This window comes from Terrapene carolina, unplaced genomic scaffold, assembly GCF_002925995.2.
Source record: "Terrapene carolina triunguis isolate 2854851 unplaced genomic scaffold, T_m_triunguis-2.0 Scaffold112, whole genome shotgun sequence".
NCBI lineage: Eukaryota > Metazoa > Chordata > Testudines > Emydidae > Terrapene > Terrapene triunguis.
Window position 1 is genome coordinate 7,538,136 of NW_020664463.1, and position 21,193 is coordinate 7,559,328.

The window sequence follows — 21,193 nt, forward strand, 5'->3', positions numbered from 1 at the left end:
AAATATGTCCTTTAAGGGAAGAAGGGGGAAAAAAAGAAAAGAAGAAGAAAGAAAGAGAGACAACAGGGCATCAATACGCCTGTTTTCCTCTGGGTTGTGTTATTATAGATGAGCACCTTCCACATGTTTATAGAGCCATAAACAGCTGAAGGAATGCAGGCAGTTATGTTTAATCTTTCCGTATGCTTCGTACAAACAGTATGATGCTTGTGATGTCCTCACTTTGTGTGTCATTTCAAACAGGGAAGATTGTGATTGATGGAATAGACATTTGTAAACTGCCCCTGCATACCCTCCGTTCCAGACTCTCAATTATTCTCCAAGACCCCATACTGTTCAGTGGTTCCATTCGGTAGGTATCCATTCTCACGACCGCTAGGGTTGCATGGGGGTGTGCATGGGAGATGGTACCACAGAAGTAGCTATGGGATGGGGTGATATGCAAGGGTGGGGACCTTAAATTCCTATTGCTGGTTCCACAATCTTCTCAGAGAGCTCTAGTAACATAATACCACAATGTGGCCTGGGAATAGGCCAGGATGCTGGAATATAACAATACTTTGTCACTCTTTCCCCTGCAGCTTTAATTTGGATCCAGAGTGCAAGTGCACTGATGATAGGCTTTGGGAAGCTCTGGAGATTGCTCAGCTGAAGAACATGGTCAAATCATTGCCAGGAGGTCTTGGTATGTTTGAACAAGGCCAAGTACCCATGAATCTATGCCAACCCTTAAAAAAGAGCCACATCCATGTATAGCTAAAAAGAAACAGTTTGACTTTTTGATGTCTCTCTGTAGGACAAGGGGAGCGAACTGTACAATGGATTCTATACTTTGAGCCTCCCTGTAAAGGATGTCAGGCACTTGGGCCCAGATCCTAAGACGTATTTAGATGCTTAACATTAGATACCTAAATATCTTTCAGGATCTGGGCCCTGATGAACATTCCAACAGTATACCAGAGAAATGTACATGTTGTGCTGCTGAATGATGTTTTAGCTTTCTATTTCTATTATTTCAGTGAAATATTGATGTGGCACATCAACAGGTGGGGTGGGGGGACCAGTTGTCAAAGGGTTAAAAGCTTTTAGTCTTGCGGCAGCAACTCTCTGATTGCCAAATGAAGCTCCAACAGCTGTATCTCCTAATTATGTCACTGATCGAGCATTTCCCTTTGCATTCCAGGTCTGGTTCATGAAGGAAAACCAATTATACACATTCCATATTATTAAAACATAACACTAGGCCTTCCCAAATATGTTAACTCCTTACTCCATGATCATGTGAGATGGTCTATTGTCCTCATGGTGATGGTCCCAACAGCTGGGTTCAGTTTCCTCAATACCACTTCATTCCAACACTCATCATTGTATTTTTCAGGGGTATTACTGATGTTTGAACAGCTCTTACACGGAGATTTTATAGTGTACATTGAAAGTCAGTTGTGATATTGATTTGCTCTTTCGTTTGTATGGGCAACTGAATAAAACCCTGAGACGACAGCATTTAGATGGCATAATCCTTAAAGCTAACTATGTTACAGATGCGGTGGTAACAGAAGGGGGAGAGAATTTCAGTGTGGGGCAGAGACAGCTCTTCTGTCTGGCCAGAGCCTTTGTTCGCAAGAGCAGCATTCTCATCATGGATGAAGCCACGGCTTCTATTGACATGGCCACAGTGAGTATATCAGTTACATTGCTGCTACTTGCTTTGCCTTTTAAGAGGCAAAAAGAAATTGGAAGTCGAGAGCAAGAAGTTGTTACTGTCTTCCCTAGCGGTCATTCATGATAACTTGTCTTTTTATCTTTCAGTTATTTTGTTTTTAATTTTTATTTCTGTGGTGAGGGGAGAGGGTTAAAGAAGAATCCTGCTACCAAGCTGTGTTGCATCGCATCAGTGAGCGTCTACCACAAAGACAGAATGCAATATACTGTACGGTCCTGAGTCTTTGACGGTGAAGGGCACATAGTGTGTAAGAGAACTGAATAACTGTTGAACCTTTTTCTTGACAGGAAAACATTTTGCAGAAGGTTGTGATGACTGCCTTTGTGGACCGCACAGTTGTAACGATAGCAGTAAGTATCGACTCCAGCAGATGCCCCTCCCCACTTTCCTCATTCTTGCAGCCGCTATACTTGCTTTTCACCAATTAATTATTGCTATGAAAATAAAACTAAGACACAGGCTCAAACCTGCATTTGGTTCCACAGTTTTGCAAATAGTTTCTATCTGTAAGGTGGGCCAAGTGAAAACTCTCAGATCTGAACAACCAGAACTTTGCAGTGGAGTTTGGCATTGGAATCTGGATCCCATTACAAATTTTCCCATTGAGCTTAATCTCTCTACTCAGCTCAAATTAAAACACTGGATCCTACCACCACCGAAGTTTGGGGCTAGTTCAAAATCTGGATTTGAAATTTGCTGCTTAGACCCATCGCTAGTTTCTACAACTGTAACATGAATTGTGACTTTAAAGGCTTTTCAGTGCAGTGTCTCAAATTGGATTGTTCTCTCCCCATACGCCTTTGTTTTATTATCGTGGTTTTAAAAATTGAAGAAGTGGAAAATATTCAAATTTCAACGAAAAACAAGAAAATGTTTTCAGCTAATTGTTTGTAACTTCCCCTCTTGTTTTTCAATCAGCTGTAGGTGCCAATGTATAGGCCAGGGCTTCTGTACATATGTAAGACCACTGCCATTGCAGGAGCCTCAGGCACTGTTGTACCTTGATTCCTCCTGTTCTCCGCCTGTAACTCTTCTGGGCTGTAATACTTTGGTCTAATTCTGTTTGTTGGGCTTTGTGTGGAGGTGGCAGGGCAGTGTTTAGTGGCCTGTGATGTGTAGAGAGCCAGACTATGGGCACGTCTACACACACACACACTTTCTGTGTAGCAATCTGGGGTGTAAATCTACAGCGCGCCAGTGTGCCATTGTAACAGGGGGCTTGGAAGGCCAGGCAGCCTAGTGGTTGGAGTACTGGACTTCCAGCACTCTCCTTCTGTGATCAAGGTGCCTCAGTCTTTAAGGTAGGATGGGGTAGGGAGACCCGGGTCCTTCCGCTTCTCTGGGTCCCAGCCAAGGGCCCTGTGTATGTCAACCCCTAAGTAGGGGATCTCCCAGTGGGGAGTCTGCATCCACTGCCCTGGGCTACTTCCTACTGTTGCCCCTTCGGTGTGGTGCATGGCCCCATAGTCCAAGTTGCAGTTGTGGCTTATCTCTAGTAGTGCCCCTTCGTGGACCCTGGGTGGAGTCCTGCTGCAGTCCCTGGTTCCTCCGGTCAGAGAAGCCATAAGTTTGGTGGGGTCAGAACCCCCACAAGGTCTCTGCACTTTGGTCACCCGGTTCCTCTCAGGCGGGTGCTCCTAGGCCTCTTTCTCCCTCTCCTTTGGCCAGGAAGACGGTGCTTGGTTCCTGGTGGCTGCCTTGGCTGGCAAGCTAGTGATCCTTCCCGTAAGGTAGGGAGGCAGCTAGCTCCTGCCTCTTTGCCAGTCAGCCCCAAACTGAGTCAGGCTCCCTCCTTTTCTCCCCCCTCCAGGTCTGGCATTGGCTGCAGGTAGAATTGGGCGGGGCTAGCTGGGCTCAAAGGCTCTCTTTAACCCTTTCCGTGCTAGTGGGTGGTTTCTCTGCTTCATCACAGCCATGCCCTAACTGTCCATGTGGACCCTGTTGATGAGCACTAAAAGTTCTCTAGTATGCTTTGACATACTGCGATAAACCCCTGTACATTAGTGCTCACTAGGGAACATATAGTGTGCAGCAGCGGAGCCCACGTGGACAGTTAGTGTGTGGAATGCTGTAGATTTACACCTCAGTTTATCATACATTAAGTGGTTGTGTAGACATGCCCTACTTGATCTGGTGCTTCCTTTTGGCCATAAACTCTGACTCTAAAATATATATATATATATATTAAAGAGACCTTAAAGTAATTCCACCCTGTGATGTGCTTAGTTGGCAGTCAGATGTTTTGTGTGCGAAATAAATTTTTGCTTCAACAGCTGTTTCACTTGCTTTGTCTGGGGTATGATCGATTGGTTAGCTCGCAAGATTGGAGTCAGCTCTACTGGGTTCTGTTTCCAGTTGTAGCAGTGACTCATTGTGATATCTTAGGAAAATCACTTAATCTAGCTCATGTATAACATGCTTTAAGAACCTCAGATCCATAAAAGCATAACACACCAGTAACAAACAAATTCCCATTCATAAAACTGTCATTTCAATTCATGTCTGATTTGTACTGTTTCTCTCACTAAAATACTGCTTGTCTATGGCCTTCTGTTTTCCACATCGCTGTTTGGAGAAAAATAGCATTTACTTATTTGGCTTTCCTGTTCTTCACAAAGCATTTTCCTTCAGTTGGCTTCACGTTCTTTCTTCCTTTGTGGCTGATCCTTCCTCCTATTTTTTCTCCCCACCTACCTGTTCTTCTTTTCAGCACCGAGTGTCTCAGATCTTGGATGGAGACATTGTGTTAGTCCTTTCCGAAGGTGTTCTAGCTGAGTGTGATTCTGCTTCAAACTTGCTCCTCAAAGAGGATGGCCTCTTCACCACTTTGGTGAAGACTAACAAGTAGACTCTCTCAGTCACACTGCTCGCAAGACTTCTGGCTCTCTGGTAGTTCCCTTTAGCTCTTTAATTATCTTAGCTCTGCTACCATTCTACTGCTTTGAGATGACAGTACAAAAGGCCATTCATTGCATTCTAGTACTTTCAAATGTTGTTTGTGTTTATTAAGTCCAAAATCCTGCTTTAATGAATGCACTAATCTTTAATAGAGTAATTACTAATAACATAGTAATACAAATTATAATTAACTACTTAATAAATAATTGCTTTTGAAAATAATATCTGAAATGAGTTGCATATGTCTGTCCAGATCTTGGTGGACAATAGTCCACATCACAAATGACACTTTTGTTGGCAGTCTCAGAAGAGAGACCAAGGACTGAATTAGCCTGGAAACTGAACTACCATCTCATCCCTAAGGATGCCCTTCCAGATTGGGGTTGAGATATACTGGTAGGACAGCATGGGGAAGAACTTGCACTACCATTTTTAGTGTTCTATGGTTAAATGGCAGAGTTCATTCATTCTCCAGCACTGTCACTCATGCACCAGTGCTAAATTCACAAAAACAAAACAAAAAAAATGCATTTAAAGTAAAGAAACAAACTCTTTATTCCCTTAATGCTATTGTTGCCTCTTGGGCTTGGTCTACACTTACCCCCCAATTCGAACTAAGGTACGCAACTTCAGCTACGTGAATAACGTAGCTGAAGTTCGAAGTATCTTAGTTCGAACTTACCTCGGTCCACACGCGGCAGGCAGGCTCCCCCATCGACGCCGCGGTACTCCTCTTGTCTAGCTGGAGTACCGCAGTCGACGGCGATCACTTCCTGGTTCGACTTATCGCGTCCAGACAAGACGCGATAAGTCGAACCCAGAACTTCGATTCCCAGCCGCCGAACCAGCGGCTGGGTGTAAACATACCCTTGGACTTGGTGCAGGACACATGAGTCAGTCCAAGTGTAAGTGAACTCTTCCCTTGGGAATGGCCAGATGACACAGATTAGTGGTATAAATCAGTGGCTCTCAACCCTCTCCAGACTACTGTACCCCTTTCAGGAGTCTGATTTGTCTTGTGTACCACCAAGTTACACCTCACTTAAAAACTACTTGCTTACAAAATCAGACATAAAAATACAAAAGTGTCCCAGCATACTATTACTGAAAAATTGCTGACTTTCTCATTATTACCATATAATTATAATAAATCAACTGGAAAGTAAATATTGTACTTACATTTCAATGTATAGTACATAGAGCAGTAGAAACAAGTCATTGCCTGTATGAAATTTTAATGTGTATTGACTTCACTAGTGCTTTTTATGTAGCCTGTTGTAAAACCAGGCAAATATCTAGATGAGTTGATGTACTCCCTGGAAGATCTCTGTGTACCCCCAGGGGTACACGTACCCCTGGTTGAGACCCACTGGTGTAAGATTCAGCCTTGCCTGAAATGACAAGTCCAAATCACACCAGCATCAACCCAGCTCTCAATTCTCTCTCTGGCACAAGAATTTGATTCCATGCAGTTTGTGTGGTTTTAATAGAAACATAAAACTCAAAGCCTCATCTAATCTGCATGATCACAGAAAAAACAAATGGTACTTTTTATGAGTACAATTTGTCCGTGTCCTTGATCAAGGCATCCCAAAGAGGAAGGTGTATATCAGTGATCCTGTACCTATATATAGCAGGGGTTATGCCTGGAACCACGTCCATGAGTTTAGTTCCAAATGGCCAGTTCCACAGGGCCCAATCATGGAGAGTGCTAAGAATTTTTATTGAATCAATGAGCACTGAGTATATTCTGAACCTCTCAGGAGCTGTTCAACACCATGCGGCTCAATCTTGCAGACACTCATGAACATGCTTAACTTTACGCATCTGAGCAGTCCCATTGAGTTCAAAGGGGCATCTCACATACAGAAAGTTAAGCATCTGCATATGTATTTTCAGGCTCAGGGCCATGGCTTGTAAAGCGCTTTGAGATCCCTTGGGATTAAAGTTACTGAATAGGACCTTATCCAAAACTCACAGAAGACAATAGAACTCCTACCATTGACTTTACTAGATCAGGTCCTAAATGAAGGCTATTATTATAATGAGAATTTCTGTATGCTTTTGTTTTATCACAGCATCGGGTCCACACTATTCTGACTGCTGACCTGGTCATTGTCATGAAACGAGGGAATATTTTGGAGAATGACACACCAGAGAACCTGCTGTCTCGGGAAGATGGCATCTTTGCTTCTTTTGTCCGGGCTGACATGTGAAGAGTCACTAAATCGCATGCTGTATTTTTAATAGCTGATTTTTAAACAAACGAAATCCAAATATTTTCTATTCAATGTAGTATCACATTAGCCTTTTCAAAGGTTTTTTTTCTTCATGTTTCTATCTTTAAATAATAAAACCCATTGCAATCCATGTATGCCTCAAAGCAAAAAGTGTCACTGTACCAAATGCCATTAAACTTCCCACACACACATTTGCAACAGTTTGCAACAGTTTGATTTCTTGGGAGTTTGGCATTTTCCTTGGGAGTCATTGATGGCATTTTTCTTTCTTGTAATGAGCAAAAGCATTTGCTGCTTTTAGGAATGGCATATGTTACACTAGAACCAGTGATCACATGGTTTAGTTTATCAAGAGAGCTAAAGGGCCTCCAGGGTATCCTCCCCTAGGAAAAAAATAACTACATGACACTTGGTGTGATCTGATGCATTCCACAGACAAGCTTTGCCTGCCAAAGTATCTTTGTAAGCCAAGGATAAAAATCTTCCCTTGAAAGCATAATGTAGCAGAATCCAAAAACAGAAATTCTCCTCTCCTCCACTTTGTTCTAACTTGCGCATGTGAAATAATGCCATCTTTTAAGTGCTGCGGTGGTTACCATCCACAGAGATGCTTAGCCTCTAGCAAGGCTTCCCTTATGTTATAATGGCTCTCACTCTCTTTCCTATGCACGTGCATTTTTTCATTACATGCTGGTGTACTGTCGGGATGAGGCAGGAATCTGCTCTTCCTAATGGCGATGGCAAGACAATGTCAAATGGAAGAGCTGAGATGTTATAAAGTAAAAATGAAGCTCAGTATTTTCAAAGCCTCATGTTAGGCTCCTAAATCCAAGAGGCGTGGAGTGGCGAACCACGGCCAGTGGGAGCCGTGATCGGCCGAACCTGCTGACGTGGCAGGTAAACAAACCAGCCCGGCTCGCCAGGGTGCTTACCCTGGCGGGCCACGTGCCAAAGGTTGCCAATCCCTGTTGTAACCCTTCTGCCCATCTGAGTTGGCAGCAACAAGGGCTGGGTTCAGTATCTAGGGGTTCTGTTTCAATAACACAATGCAAAACAGGCTGGAGCCCCCACCCAGTGACCTGGGACAATTACATACCGCCCCCCGGGTGCCTCTAGCAAGCACGGAGTCTGAGTGTAGCGAGATCCTTTTAATAAAAGAAGGAAACAATGCAGCATTATGTTGGGAAAACACCACAAACAGGATTCATAACACAAACCATGAGCAAAAGACCCACCCCCAAGTAAGTTTGGCAGTGTCCTTTTCCCATCAGGGTCTTAAGTCCAACAACCCAAAAAATCCCCCAAAGTCCCAAAAGTCCAACAACCCAAAAGTCTCTGTCCCTGGTCAGTACATTCCCAGAGTTTAAAAGTTTATCTGCAGAGTTTAACCTTCCAGGGTGTTAAGGGGCACCTTACGTGGTCCAAGGGCAACTGCCCCACCTCTCTGTGGGGTTCTGCTGCAGCCTTCACCACGAGCCATTCCACCAGCCGCTCCGCTCCACCAGCCATCCCATGAGTTGCTCCAGCCATCCCACAAACTGCTCTGCTCCGCCAGCCGCTCTGCTCTACTCCACTTGCCGTTCCATGAGCCGCTCCAACCACCCCGCAAAGTGCTCTGCCAGCCACTCCACCAGCCACTCAGCAATAGATCTTCATGTCCCTGCCACTACTTATCACAGAACTTAGTGATTTCAACTTGTAGTAGGGGAACCTCAGTGCTGGTGCACCATTGGCCCAAAGTGAATTCAGCTCAGCAGCCTGTAACTAGACTCCTACTGGAATCAAAATTAGCTCTGATATTCCACAGTGGAGAGAGGAGGCAGTGCAGTTAATGTTGCAGGCCCTCAAAAGGGGCCCACACCACCAGGCACAACTGCCTGTACCCAACCTCTCTCAATTCACTGGGTTTTGGAACTCATGTTCCTTGTCTAGCGAGTGCTACTTCGTTGATGGTGAGTCCCTCTGTCATAAAACAGTTCCACTGTCCTTGATTCACATAATCAGGGTAACACTTTATTCTTCCTGCACCAATAACAGAGAAATTGGGGATCCCACAGCAGCCAAAGTGACCATTTGGGCTGCTGTGGGCTCATGCTAGGCGGGGTGAGTGTGCCTATGCAAACAAGATCAGCCCCTGAAGTTCTTTTCCACAACTCACCACAATTCACCACCAGATGTCAGGGTAGAGCTCATCCTGACTCTGCTTACACTGTGATAGAGGTCTATATAATCATGACTGGTGTGGAGAAAGTAAATAAGGAAGTGTTATTTACTTCTTCTCATAATACAAGAACTAGGGGTCACCCAATGAAATTAATAGCAGTTTTAAAACAAACAAAAGGAAGTATTTTGTCACACAAAGCACAGCCTGTGGAACTCTTTGCCAGAGGATGTTGTGAAGGCCAAGACTATAACGGGGTTAAAAAGAGAACTAGATAAATTCATGGAGGATAGGTCCATCAATGGCTACTAGCCAGGATGGGCAGGGATAGTGTCCCTAGCCTCTGCTTGCCAGAAGCTGAGAATGGGTGACAGTGGATGGATCACCGGGTGATTACCTATTCTGTTCATTCCCTCTGGGGCACTTGGCATTGGCCACTGTCGGAAGGCAGGACACTGGGCTAGATGGACCTTTGGTCTGACCCAGGATGGCTGTTCTTATGTTTCTTAAGCCTAGTGAATCATGCTATCTTACTGTATGTATGCAATTATTTGACAGTTACCAACTTTCAGTACATACAGCCAAGTCTTTGCATTCTTTAGATGCAATCAATTGCTCACTTGCTTGATTTCAGTGAATGTTTTTTATTTCTAAAGCAATTTTCTCTTAAACTTTGTTGTGAAGTGACTGAATGATAAATTCACACACTACGCTCCTGCTGTGTCTTGATAACATATAGGAGGAAATATGGTGTTACTGTTGGGGGGGAGGGGAAACTGATAATATTGTCTCATCACATAATAACACTCTTTACATTTTACCAGTATCCCTGGAGGATGTTAAACTGAAGCTACTAAAGACATTTTTAAATCAACAGGTCTAGAAACTTGCTTTCAAGAGTTTTAAAAGAGCTGGCTGAGGAGCTTTCAGGGCTTTTAATGTTAATTTTTATAAGTCTAGGAACACTGGGGAAGTTCCATAAGACTGGAAGAAAGGAAATTTAAAAAATAAACATAAAAGAAGGATGAGGGAGGAGTAATCTGGGTAGTCATAGGCCTGTCAGCCTGACATCAATCCTGGGCAAAATAATGTAATGCCTGATACAGGGTTCAACTAATAAATAATGAAATAAAGATAATGTAATTAATGTAAATCAACATAGGCTTATGGACAATAGATCCCGTTAAACTAACATGATATTTTTTTAAATGGGATTACAAGTGTGGTTGATAAAGGTAATAGTGATGACATAATATACTTCGATTTCTGTAAGGCGTTTGAGTTGGTACTGCACTACATTTTGATTAAAAAACTAGAATGATATAAAATTAATATGGCACACACCAAATGAATTAAAAGCTGGCTAACTGTTAGGTCTCAAAATGTAATTGTAAATGAGGAATAGTCATCAACTGGATACGTTTCCTGTCGGGTCCCACAGGGACTGGTTCTTGGCTCTACATTATTTAACATTTTTATCACATAAAACCATCATTGACAGTTTGCAAATGACACAAAAGTTGGGGGAGTGGTAAATAATGAAGGGGAGAGATCACTGATTCGGATAGATACGGATCATTTGGTAAACTGAACACAAGCAAACAATATGTCTTTTAATATGGCTAGGTATAAATGTGAACACCTAGGAACATGTAGGCCATACTTACACAATGGAGGACTCTATCCTGGGAAGCAGTGACTGAAAAAGATTTGGGGGTCATGGTAGATAGTCAGCTGAACTTGACCTCAGTGTGGTGCTGTGGCCAAAAGAGAAACCCAATCCTTGGATGAACAGGGGAATTGCGAGTTGGAGTAGAGAAGTTATTGTACCTCTATATTTGGTACTGGTGTGACTGCTGGTGGAATACTGTGTCCAGTTTTGGTGCGTACAGTTCAAGAAGGGGTTAATAGATTGGAGAGGGTTAAGAGAAAAAACATGAGAATGATTAAAGGACTAAAACACATGCCTTATAGTGACAAACTCAAAAAGCTAAATCTACTTATCTCAACAAAGAAAAGGTTATGGGCTGACTTAATTATAGTCAGTAAGTATTTACATGGGGAACAAATATTTAATAATGGTTCTACAGTCTAGCAGACAAGGGTACAACAAGGTGCAATTGCTAGAAGTTGAAGCTAGATATATTCAGACCAGAAATAAGGCGTACATTTTTAACAATGAAAGTCATTAAGTATTGGAACAACGTATTAAGGGTCAGAGTGAACTCATCACTGGTAATTTTTAAATCAAGACAGAAAAACATCTCAAGAGATATAGTCTAGGAATTATTTTGGGGAAGTTCTATGCCCTGTGTTTTACAGGAGGTTAGACTAGAATCTGATGATAGTGGTGGTACAGACATAATGAGATACAGGCATATGTGGGATACAATTTTCATACCACCACATATGGAGAAACTCTGCATATGAAGAAAATAGCTTTCTTAATGACGAAGTTCAGCACACCTGCCATGTTTAACTGGAAATGGAAATCTACAATGGAATTGACAAATTGAAATCAACTGTGAAAATACATAACTGGGTAATTGAAGTCAATAGTTTTCCCCAAGCAAGGGCTATGGGCCTGAGCCATAAACACATTAAACGTTTTAGGTCTAATTTCTATTATTAATGAAATAACCTTGCTACTAACTAAGTTTCTCTGAAGCAATAATCATCCCAGGATGTGTGTGAAACATATGAGCTAACTCTATTTGCTGTTTTAATTTTGAATCAAATCCTTTGGAAAATTTCATTTGAAATCAAACTGCTGTATATTATGTAAATTCTCTAATCCGAATTAAAGCAAGACAGTGAAATTCCTTTATTTCTTTTGGAAGTGCACCAATTTCATTACAGTGCTAAAAGCATTCTAAAAAAAAAAAATCTAAAAACAACAAAACAAAATTGCAAATCAATTTTATCAATGTCATCCAAAAGCCATGATTAACTACCCCATTGTGATGTTATTAGTCTGACTTTTCTTTGCCAGGACTGAGCTCTGTAAAGCATTGCTGATTAATATCACCAATTTCTGAGACAAAAGGACTTTGACTCTTACAAATTGGCAATAGGCCAAACCTGTTTTAGCAAGCATGGTTAGAGCTCAGGGTATTGGCCTGTATAAAGGTGTCAAATTCAGATATCTTTTCATACATTAAAAATAATAAGGAGTCCAGTGGCACCTTAAAGACTACTAGATTTATTTAGGCATAAGCTTTCGTGGGTAAAAAACCCACTTCAAATAAATCTGTTAGTCTTAATGTGCCACCGGACTCTTCGTTATTTTTGTGGCTACAGACTAACACAGCTACCCCCGATACTTGTTTCCATACATAATCCTCCAAAAGAAGAGAGACTTTTAGAAAAGTCTATTTACTGCATACTTATTTTTTGTTTATTTATTATTATTAGTAGTAGTAGTAGTAATATTTGTGGTATTGGGGTCCCATCATGCTAAACAATATATATACAAATATAATGGACCCTTCCCCACGGAAGCTTATTATGTATCTAGAGTGTTCATTCATCTTTTGACTGGATTACAAAACTGAACTGTTAATCACTTGTCATTAGAAATAATTTTAAAACATTGGGGTTCATTTGGGGGTCATTACATTCAGCTTGCCTAAATGTGTCTCCATAATTTAGATTAGATACAGTGTTTTTCCCTCACTTCCTGCCATGGATTGTTACATAATAACTCAGTGTGCAATTAAACAGTTGCCATGTATCGTCCCAGAGGTGGCTGCATTTCAATGATAGGTAAATGTAAACATGCATCCTCACCTCTAGGCACCCCTCATGCCTGGACACGGTGTTGTAGGGGAATTTACCTATCACACCCCCTCTGGTGGCCACTGTCTTGGCCACAGTGATCACTCCCAACTGGTTTCTTCCCTGGACTCTCTCACTGGGCCTTCTGTGGCTCAGTCCTCTGGACAGGTCACCCAACAGTTCAGTCCTCTTCCGGGGTTCAGCACTAAACAAAGAGTCCTTTCCCCTTCTGAGCTAGACTTCACAAACAAAAAGACCTTTGCCCTTCCTGGGCTTGACTTCAACTCCCTCAGTCTAACTTCCTCCTTAGTTTCTTCCCAGAAGAGAACTCTCCCTGTTCTTCCCTCCAGGGTCTTCCTCCTTCATCTACTGAGTTCCCAGCTCATAGACTAATAGACTTTAAGGTCACAAGGGAAAATCATGATCCTGTAGTCGGACCTCCTGCACATTGCAGGCCACAGAACCTCACCCACTCATTCATGTAATAGACCACTAAGCTCTGGCTGAGTTACTGAAGTCCTCAACTCATGATTTAAAGACTTTAAGTTACAGCAAGTCCACTATTTACACTAGTTTAAACCAGCAAGTCACAAGCGCCTTATGCTGCAGAGGAAGGCAACCCCCCCGCCCCCAGGGTCTCTGCCAATCTGACCTGGGGGGAAATTCTTTCCCGACCCCAAATATGGTGATCAGTTAGACCCTGAGCATGTGGGCAAGATCCATCAGCCAGATACCTGGGAAATAATTCTCTGTAGTAACTCAGAGTCTCCCCATCTAGAGTCCCATCACCAGCCATTGGAGATATTTGCTGTGAGCAGTTGCAGATCAGCTGCGTGCCATTGTAGCAGTCTCATCATACCATCCCTGGCATCAACATATCAAGATCAGTCTAGAAGCCAGTTAGGTTTTTTGTCCCCACTGCTCCCCTTGGAAGGCTGTTCCAGAACATCACTCCTCTGATGGTTAGAAACCTTCATCTAATTTCAAGCCTAACCTTGTTGATGGCCAGTTTATGTCCATTTGTTCCTGTGTCCACATTGGTGCTTAACTTAAATAACTCCTCTCCCTTCCTGGTATTTTTCCCTCTGATGTATTTATAGAGAGCAATCAGATCACCCCTCCACCTTCTTTTGGTTAGGGTAAACAAGCCAAGCTCTTTGAGTCTCCTCTCATAAGGTAGGTTTTCCATTCCTCAGATCATCCTAGTAGTCCTTCTCTGCACCTGTTCCAGTTTGAATTCATCTTTCTTAAACATGGGAGACCAGAACTGGACACAGTATTCCAGATGAGGTCTCAACAGTGCTTTGTATAATGGTACTAACACTTCTCTGTCTCTACTGGACAGGGCCAGCTCCAGGCACCAGCTTAACAAGCAGGTGCTTGGGGCGGCCAAGGGAGAGGGGCGGCACCTGCGGCAATTCGGGGGCGGCAGGTCCCTCACTCCCTCTAGGAGCAAAGGACCTGCCGCTGAACTGCCGCCGCCGATCGCGGCTTTTTTTGCGCGCTTGGGGCGGCAGAAATGCTGGAGCCGGCCCTGCTACTGGAAATACCTCGCCTGATGCATTTTAGGACTGCATTAGTCTTTTTCACGGCCACATCATATTGGCAGCTCAATCATCCTGTGATCAACGAATACACCACACAGTTCTCCTACCCTATTATTTCCAACTGATAAGTCCTTGGCGTATAGCAAAAATTCTTGTTGTTAGTCCCTAAGTGCATGACCTTGCACTTTGCACTTAAATTTCATCCCATTTCTGGTATTTCAGTTTTCAAGGTCATCCAGATCTTCTTGTATGATATTCCAGTCCTCCTCCATATTGCCAATACCTACCAACTTTGTGTCATCCACAAATTTTATTAGCACACTCCTACTTTTTGTGCCAATGTCAGTAATAAAAATGTAAAATAAGATGGTCCCAAGATTGATCCCTGAGGAACTCCACTGGTAACCTCCCTTCAGCCTGACAGTTCACCTTTCAGTATGACCTAGAATTGCCAATTTTGGTTGGATGTGTTCCTGGAGGTTTCATCACGACATAATCTTTAATTAATGATTAATCGTTAATTCCTGGAGACTCCAGGACAATCCTGGAAGGCTGGCAAGCTGTAGTCTCCCCTTTGACCAGTTCCTTATCCATCTTTCAATTCTCATTTTAATCCCCATCTTCTCCAATTTAACAAATAATTTCCCATGTAGAACTGTATCAAATGCCTTACTGAAATCCAGGTAGATTAGATCTACTGGAAAAAGAACAGGAGTACTTGTGGCACCTTAGAGACTAACAAATTTATTAGAGCATAAGCTTTCGTGGGCTACAACCCACTTCTTCGGATGCATATAGAGTGAAACATATATTGAGGAGATATATATACATACATACAGAGAGCATGAACAGGTGGGAGTTGTCTTACCAACTCTGAGAGGCCAATTAAGTAAGAGAAAAAAAACTTTTGAAGTGATAATCAAGATAGCTCAGTACAGACAGTTTGATAAGAAGCAAGTGTGAAAATACTTACAAGGGGAGATAGATTCAATGTTTGTAATGGCTCAGCCATTCCCAGTCTTTATTTAATCCTTCGTTGATTGTGTCTAGTTTGCATATCAATTCCAGCTCAGCAGTCTCTCGTTGGAGTCTGTTTTTGAAGTTTTTCTGTTTTAAGATAGCCACCCGCAGGTCTGTCGTAGAATGGCCAGACAGGTTAAAGTGTTCTCCCACTGGTTTTTGAGTATTATGATTCCTGATGTCAGATTTGTGTCCATTAATTCTTTTGCGTAGAGACTGTCCGGTTTGGCCAATGTACATTGCAGAGGGGCATTGCTGGCACATGATGGCATATATCACATTGGTAGATGTGTAGGTGAACGAGCCCCTGATGGTATGGCTGATGTGATTAGGCCCTATGATGATGTCACTTGAATAGATATGTGGACAGAGTTGGCATCGGGCTTTGTTACAAGGATAGGTTCCTGGGTCAGTGTTTTTGTTCTTTCCTTTGTCTAAAAAAATCAGTTATCTTCCCAAAGAAGGAGATCAGATTGGTCTGGCACAATCTACCTTTTGTAAAACCATGTTGTATTTTATCCCAATTACTGTTTACCTCTTCGTCCTTAAGTACTTTCACTTTCAAAATTAATTCCAAGGTCTTGCATACAATTGAGATCAAACTAACAGGCCTGTAGTTTCCTGGATCACTTTTTTTGCCTTTCTTAAAAATAGGAACTATGTTAGCAATTCTCCAGTCATAGGGTACGACCCCCGAATTTACAGATTCATTAAAAATCTGTGCTATCGGTCTTGCAATATCATGGGCTAGTTCCTTTAATATTCTTGGATGAAAATTATCTGGGCCCCCTGATTTAGTCCCATGAAGCTGTTTGAATTTGACTTTCACCTTGTCTGTGGTAATTTGTACTTCCACATTCTCATTTCCATTAGCTACCCTGCCACTACCCCGAAACTCATCATTACCCTTATTAAACACTGAGGCAAAGTATTTGTTTAGGTTTGGGCTATGCCTAGATTATCTTTAATCTCCAGCCCATTCTCAATGTTTAGCAGCCCCATTTCTTCTTTCCTTGTTTTCTTTTTATTTATATGGCTATAGAAACTTTTTATATTGGTTTTAATTCCCTTTTCAAGGTCCAACTCTGCTTGGCTTTTGGCAGTTCTCATTTTACCCCTACACTTTCTGACTTCCAATGGGAAGCTTTCCTTGCTGATCCACCCCATCTTCCATTCCTTGTAGGCTTTCTGCTTTCGCTTAATCATCTGTTTGAAATGCTTTCTCATCCATCTTGTTCTGCAATCCTTCCCTATGAATGTTTTTCTCCTTGCTTGGGATGCAGGCTTCAGATAGTTTCTGCAACTTTGACTTAAAGTAGTTCCAAGCCTCCTCCACATTCAGATCCTTGAGTTCCTCAGCCAGTCCACTTCCCTAACTAATTCCGTTGATTTTTTAAAGTTTGCACTTTAGTTGCAGATCTAGTTTTGTTTATCCTTCCATTTAGTGTAAACTGAATTAGATCATGATCACTCGAACCAAGGTTGTCCCATACAACCAGTTCTTCTATGATGGCCTCACTACTCACAAATTCCAAATCTAAAATGGACTCACTCTTGTTGGTTCAGAGACTATTTGGTGATGAAATCTGTCAGCTATCACATCCAGGAAAATCTGGGCCCTATTACTATTAGTAGCACTTGTCCTCCAATCTATATCTGGGAAGTTAAAGTCTCCCATAATCACACAATTCCCAGTAGTATTTATTTAATTAAAAACATTAAAAAGGTCTCTATCCATATCCAGATCGAATCCTGGGGGTCTGTACCATACCCCAAGCACTATCCCATGTGAACCTCTAGTAGCTTTCTTCACTAAAATGACTTTAGTCCAAACAGATTCTTTCTTATCCATTTTATAACTTCTGATTTCTTTATAGTCTACCTCATCATTAACATACAATGCTACTCCACCACCTTTATCTTTATTTCTGTCTTTCCTGAACAGCACATACCCTTCAATACCAGTACTCCAGTAATGACTACTATTCCACCATATTTCTATTATCTCTATAATATCTGGTTTCACGTCCTGCACCAGTAGTTCTAGTTCCTCCATTTTGTCACACAGGCTCCTTATATTGGTGTACAAACGTCTTAGTTGTTTCTGCTTGGCTTCACCGACATTCCTCATCCAGTTGGGTACAGTCATTCTGCTGCCAGTATCACCTACCTGACTGTTAGTGCTGATACCAATGAAGTAGTCTTTCCTCTTAATGGCCATTCTCCTACCCACTGCTGTTTCTTTCTTGATTGCTGTATACGTTCTTGCTTGATTTTCCTTCCGCTCAATGGTAGAATCAGGCATGGAGATTACATGTGCATCTCGCAACCGTCTCCTCCAAGTTCCTAGTTTAAAGCTCTTTTAATCAGTTGTGCCAACCTCCATCCCAGAAATCTATTTCCCTCCCTAGTCAGATGGAGTCTATCCCATAAGAACAGTCCTCTGTCCATGAATGCCTCCTGGTGGTCAAACATCCCAAAGCCCTCCATATAGCACCACTGCCTGAGCCATCTGTTGATCATCATAATCCTGTTCTGCCTTCATTCTCCTCCTCTACGGACTGGTAGAATCCCTCTGAAGATCCCCTGAGCCTTCATTTCCTTAGGCATCTTCCCCAGCCTGGCATAGTCTCCCTTGATATGTTCAAGTGAGAATCTGGCTCTATCATTTGTTCCCACGTGAAGGAGAATCAGTAGATTCTTTCCTCCTCTCATTAGAATCCTCTTCAGCCTCAGGTCCAGATCATGTATCTTAGCTCCTGGCAGACAGCACACACACACCCTTCTGTTCTCCAGATCAGCTCTGGTTACAGGCCTGTCTGTTCTTCTTAGTAGGGAGTCACCAGTGTGACAAAGCTCTGTCCTTGTCCCTGTGGGTCCTGTGTTTCCTGGCAGATTTCACTAGCCTCAGAGGCTCACTGTGACTGTCCACTTAATCCTTTTCTCTCTAGAGACAAGAGTCACAGTCTACTGAGCCATTTTCATCATAAGCCAGCAAGGGAGGTGAGGAGAAGCTATCCTCCCTTGCACAGTCTCTGTTGTCTCCCAGTCAGGGGGAGGAGAAAGGGGGGGGAGCCCGGGCCTGCCCTCTACTCCAGGTTCCAGCCCAGGGACCCTAATAGTATCAGCTATGGTAGCTGACCTTTTAGGAACAGGACACGTACAATTCCCTGGGCTACTTCCCCACAGCAGCCCCCACTTCCTCAAGCTCCACTTCACCCTTACCTCAGGGCCTCCTTCCTTGTGCCTGATATGGTGTGTACAGCTCAGTCTCTCCAACAGCGCAACTTCTTCTCACAGCTCCTGACATGCGCGCCCACCTGACTTGTGCGCCAACCGGACTAACTGGGAGGCTTTTAACTAGTTTCAGCCAGCCCCTGATTGGCTTCAGGTGTCCCAATCAACCTAGCATCCCTCCCTGCCTTCTGGAAAGCTCTTAATTGGCCCCAGGTGTCTTAATTGACCTGGAGCAGCTGCCATTTACTTATCCTGGTTTTGTTTAGCCTGGGGCTAATATATCTATCTCCCACTACTTTTCTATAGCCATCTGGCCTTGCCCCGTCACACCAACCACGTAGACGTGCCTCTTCCTGATGTTGGTACAATTCTCCACCCCTCCTCCTGTTTCTGCTGGCTGACAGTCCTCTTGTCTTTTATTTTGCCTTGCAATCTTCTGCGAGTCATCCTGTATCCTCCTGGGACTCTGAACTCTGGGTATCTCCATTGGCTCTTCCCCTCTTCTTATAGGACTAGCCGCTCTTCTCTTCTTCCTTATCCTCCCTCCTTCAGTTACAGCCTGCTGTGCCCCATCTTCATTTTTCAGCTCAGCAAACATGTTCCTGAGCTGTTTCACCCTAACTAGCCGGCCTTTTCCTCTGCCTGGTTCTCGTAGTCACATGCTTCCACTGGCCACTTCCCTCACCCAGCAGCCTCCCCTCCGAGTTCTTCAGTCCAGCTTGCATCTGCAAGTCTTGAGTTTTCCCTTCAGCCTCCTCTTTCCTTCCCTCCATCATCTGCTCAAATCCCCTTTGAAACTCAACCCTAGTTTCCACCTGCGTCTCCAAACCTTGGATCTTCTCTTCCATCAGCTCTATCAGGTGGCACTTCATACAACTTAATTAGTGCTTTCCCTGCTTCACTATCACAGCTCAGGACAGTCTTTCTAATTAATCTTCATTACACGCAGCTGGGGTCACTAATTAGACCTTAAATTGTCAGATCATCAGTTATGCTGAGGGATAGCTGCTCAATCATGGGCAAGGCTTAGCCAGCATACCTCAACGGGCCAGCCAGCCCATGACTGTAAAGTAATTTCTATGTGTGTATATGAAATCACTTTATATATATCAAAGCATTTTATATAGTTTGGAAATCTTAGGCAGGAAAGATACTTTATACATTAAATAGAGCCATCAAGTAATTAAAAAAATTAATCACAATTAATTGTGTGATTAAAAAAATTAATCGAGATTAATTGCATTGTTAAATGATAATAGAATACCATTTATTTAAATATTTTTGGATGTTTTCTACATTTTCAAAAATATATTGATTTTAATTACAACAGAGAATACAAAGTGTACAGTGCTCATTTTATATTTATTTTTGATTCCAAGTATTTGCACTGTAAAAAAACCAAAACAAATAGTATTTTTCAATTCACCTAATACAAGTACTGTAGTGCAATCTCTTTATCATGAAAGTTGAACTTACACATGTAGAATTATGTAAAAAAACTGCACTCAAAAATAAAACAATGTAAAATTTTAGAGCCTGCAAGTCCACTCAGTCCTACTTCTTGTTCAGCCAATCGCTCAGACAAACAAGTTGGTTTACATTTGCAGGAGATAATGCTGCCCACTTATTGTTTACCTGTTCTCACTTTTGAGTGAAATTGTATTCACATGGCACTGTCGTAGCCAGAGTGGCAAGATATTTACATGCCAGATGCGCTAAAGATTCACATAACCCTTCATGCTTCAACCACCATTCCAGGGGACATGTGTCCATGCTGATGATGGGCTCTGCTCGATAACAATCCAAAACAGTGCGGACGGACACAAGTTCATTTTCATTATCTGAGTCAGATGCCACCAGCAGAAGGCTGATTTATTTATTTTTTGGTGGTTCGGGTTCTGTAGTTTCCGCATTGGAGTGTTGCTCTTTTAAGACTTCTGAAAGCATGCTGCACACCTTGTCCCTCAGATTTTGGAAGGCACTTCAGATTCTTAAACCTTGGGTCGAGTGCTCTAGCTATCTTTAGAAATCTCACATTGGTACTTTCTTTGCGTTTTGTGAAATCTGCAGTGAAAGTGTTCTAAAAATGAACAACATGTGCTGGGTCATCATCTGAGACTGCTATAACATGAAATATATGGTAAAACAGAGCAGGGGACATACAATTCTTCCCCAAGGAGTTCAGTCACAAATTTAATTAACACATTTTTTTTAAACGAGTGTCATCAGCATGGAAGCATGTCCTCCGGAATGGTGGCCGAAGCATGAAGGGGCATACGAATGTTTAACATATCTGGCACATAAATACTTTGCTGTGCCAGCTACAAAAGTGCCATGCAAATGCCTGTTCTCACTTTCTGGTGACATCATAAATAAGAAGCAGGCAGCATTATCTCTTGTAAATGTAAACAAACTTGTTTGTCTTAGCGATTGGCTGAACAATAAGTAAGACTGAGTGGACTTGTAGGCTCTGAAGTTTTATATTGTTTTGTTTTTGAGTGCAGTTATTTAACAAACAAACAAAAATCTACATTCATAAGTTTCACTTTCACAACAAAAAATTGCACTTCAGTACTTGTATAAAGTGAAT

The 21,193-nt window shown here is 42.4% G+C and overlaps 1 protein-coding gene across 1 annotated transcript in view; it reads left to right on the plus strand.

The window, feature by feature from the left end:
* The window catches only part of ABCC9 (ATP binding cassette subfamily C member 9), a 112,441-nt gene extending 105,385 nt beyond the window's left edge, over positions 1–7,056 (plus strand). The window contains exons 34-38 of the mRNA XM_029911674.1: positions 244–352; positions 582–685; positions 1,542–1,675; positions 2,011–2,073; positions 6,700–7,056. Of these exons, the coding sequence (XP_029767534.1) occupies positions 244–352; positions 582–685; positions 1,542–1,675; positions 2,011–2,073; positions 6,700–6,837 (548 nt within the window). The 3' untranslated portion in view covers positions 6,838–7,056. The remainder of the gene's footprint in view (positions 1–243; positions 353–581; positions 686–1,541; positions 1,676–2,010; positions 2,074–6,699) is intronic.
* Positions 7,057–21,193: the final 14,137 nt, after the last annotated feature.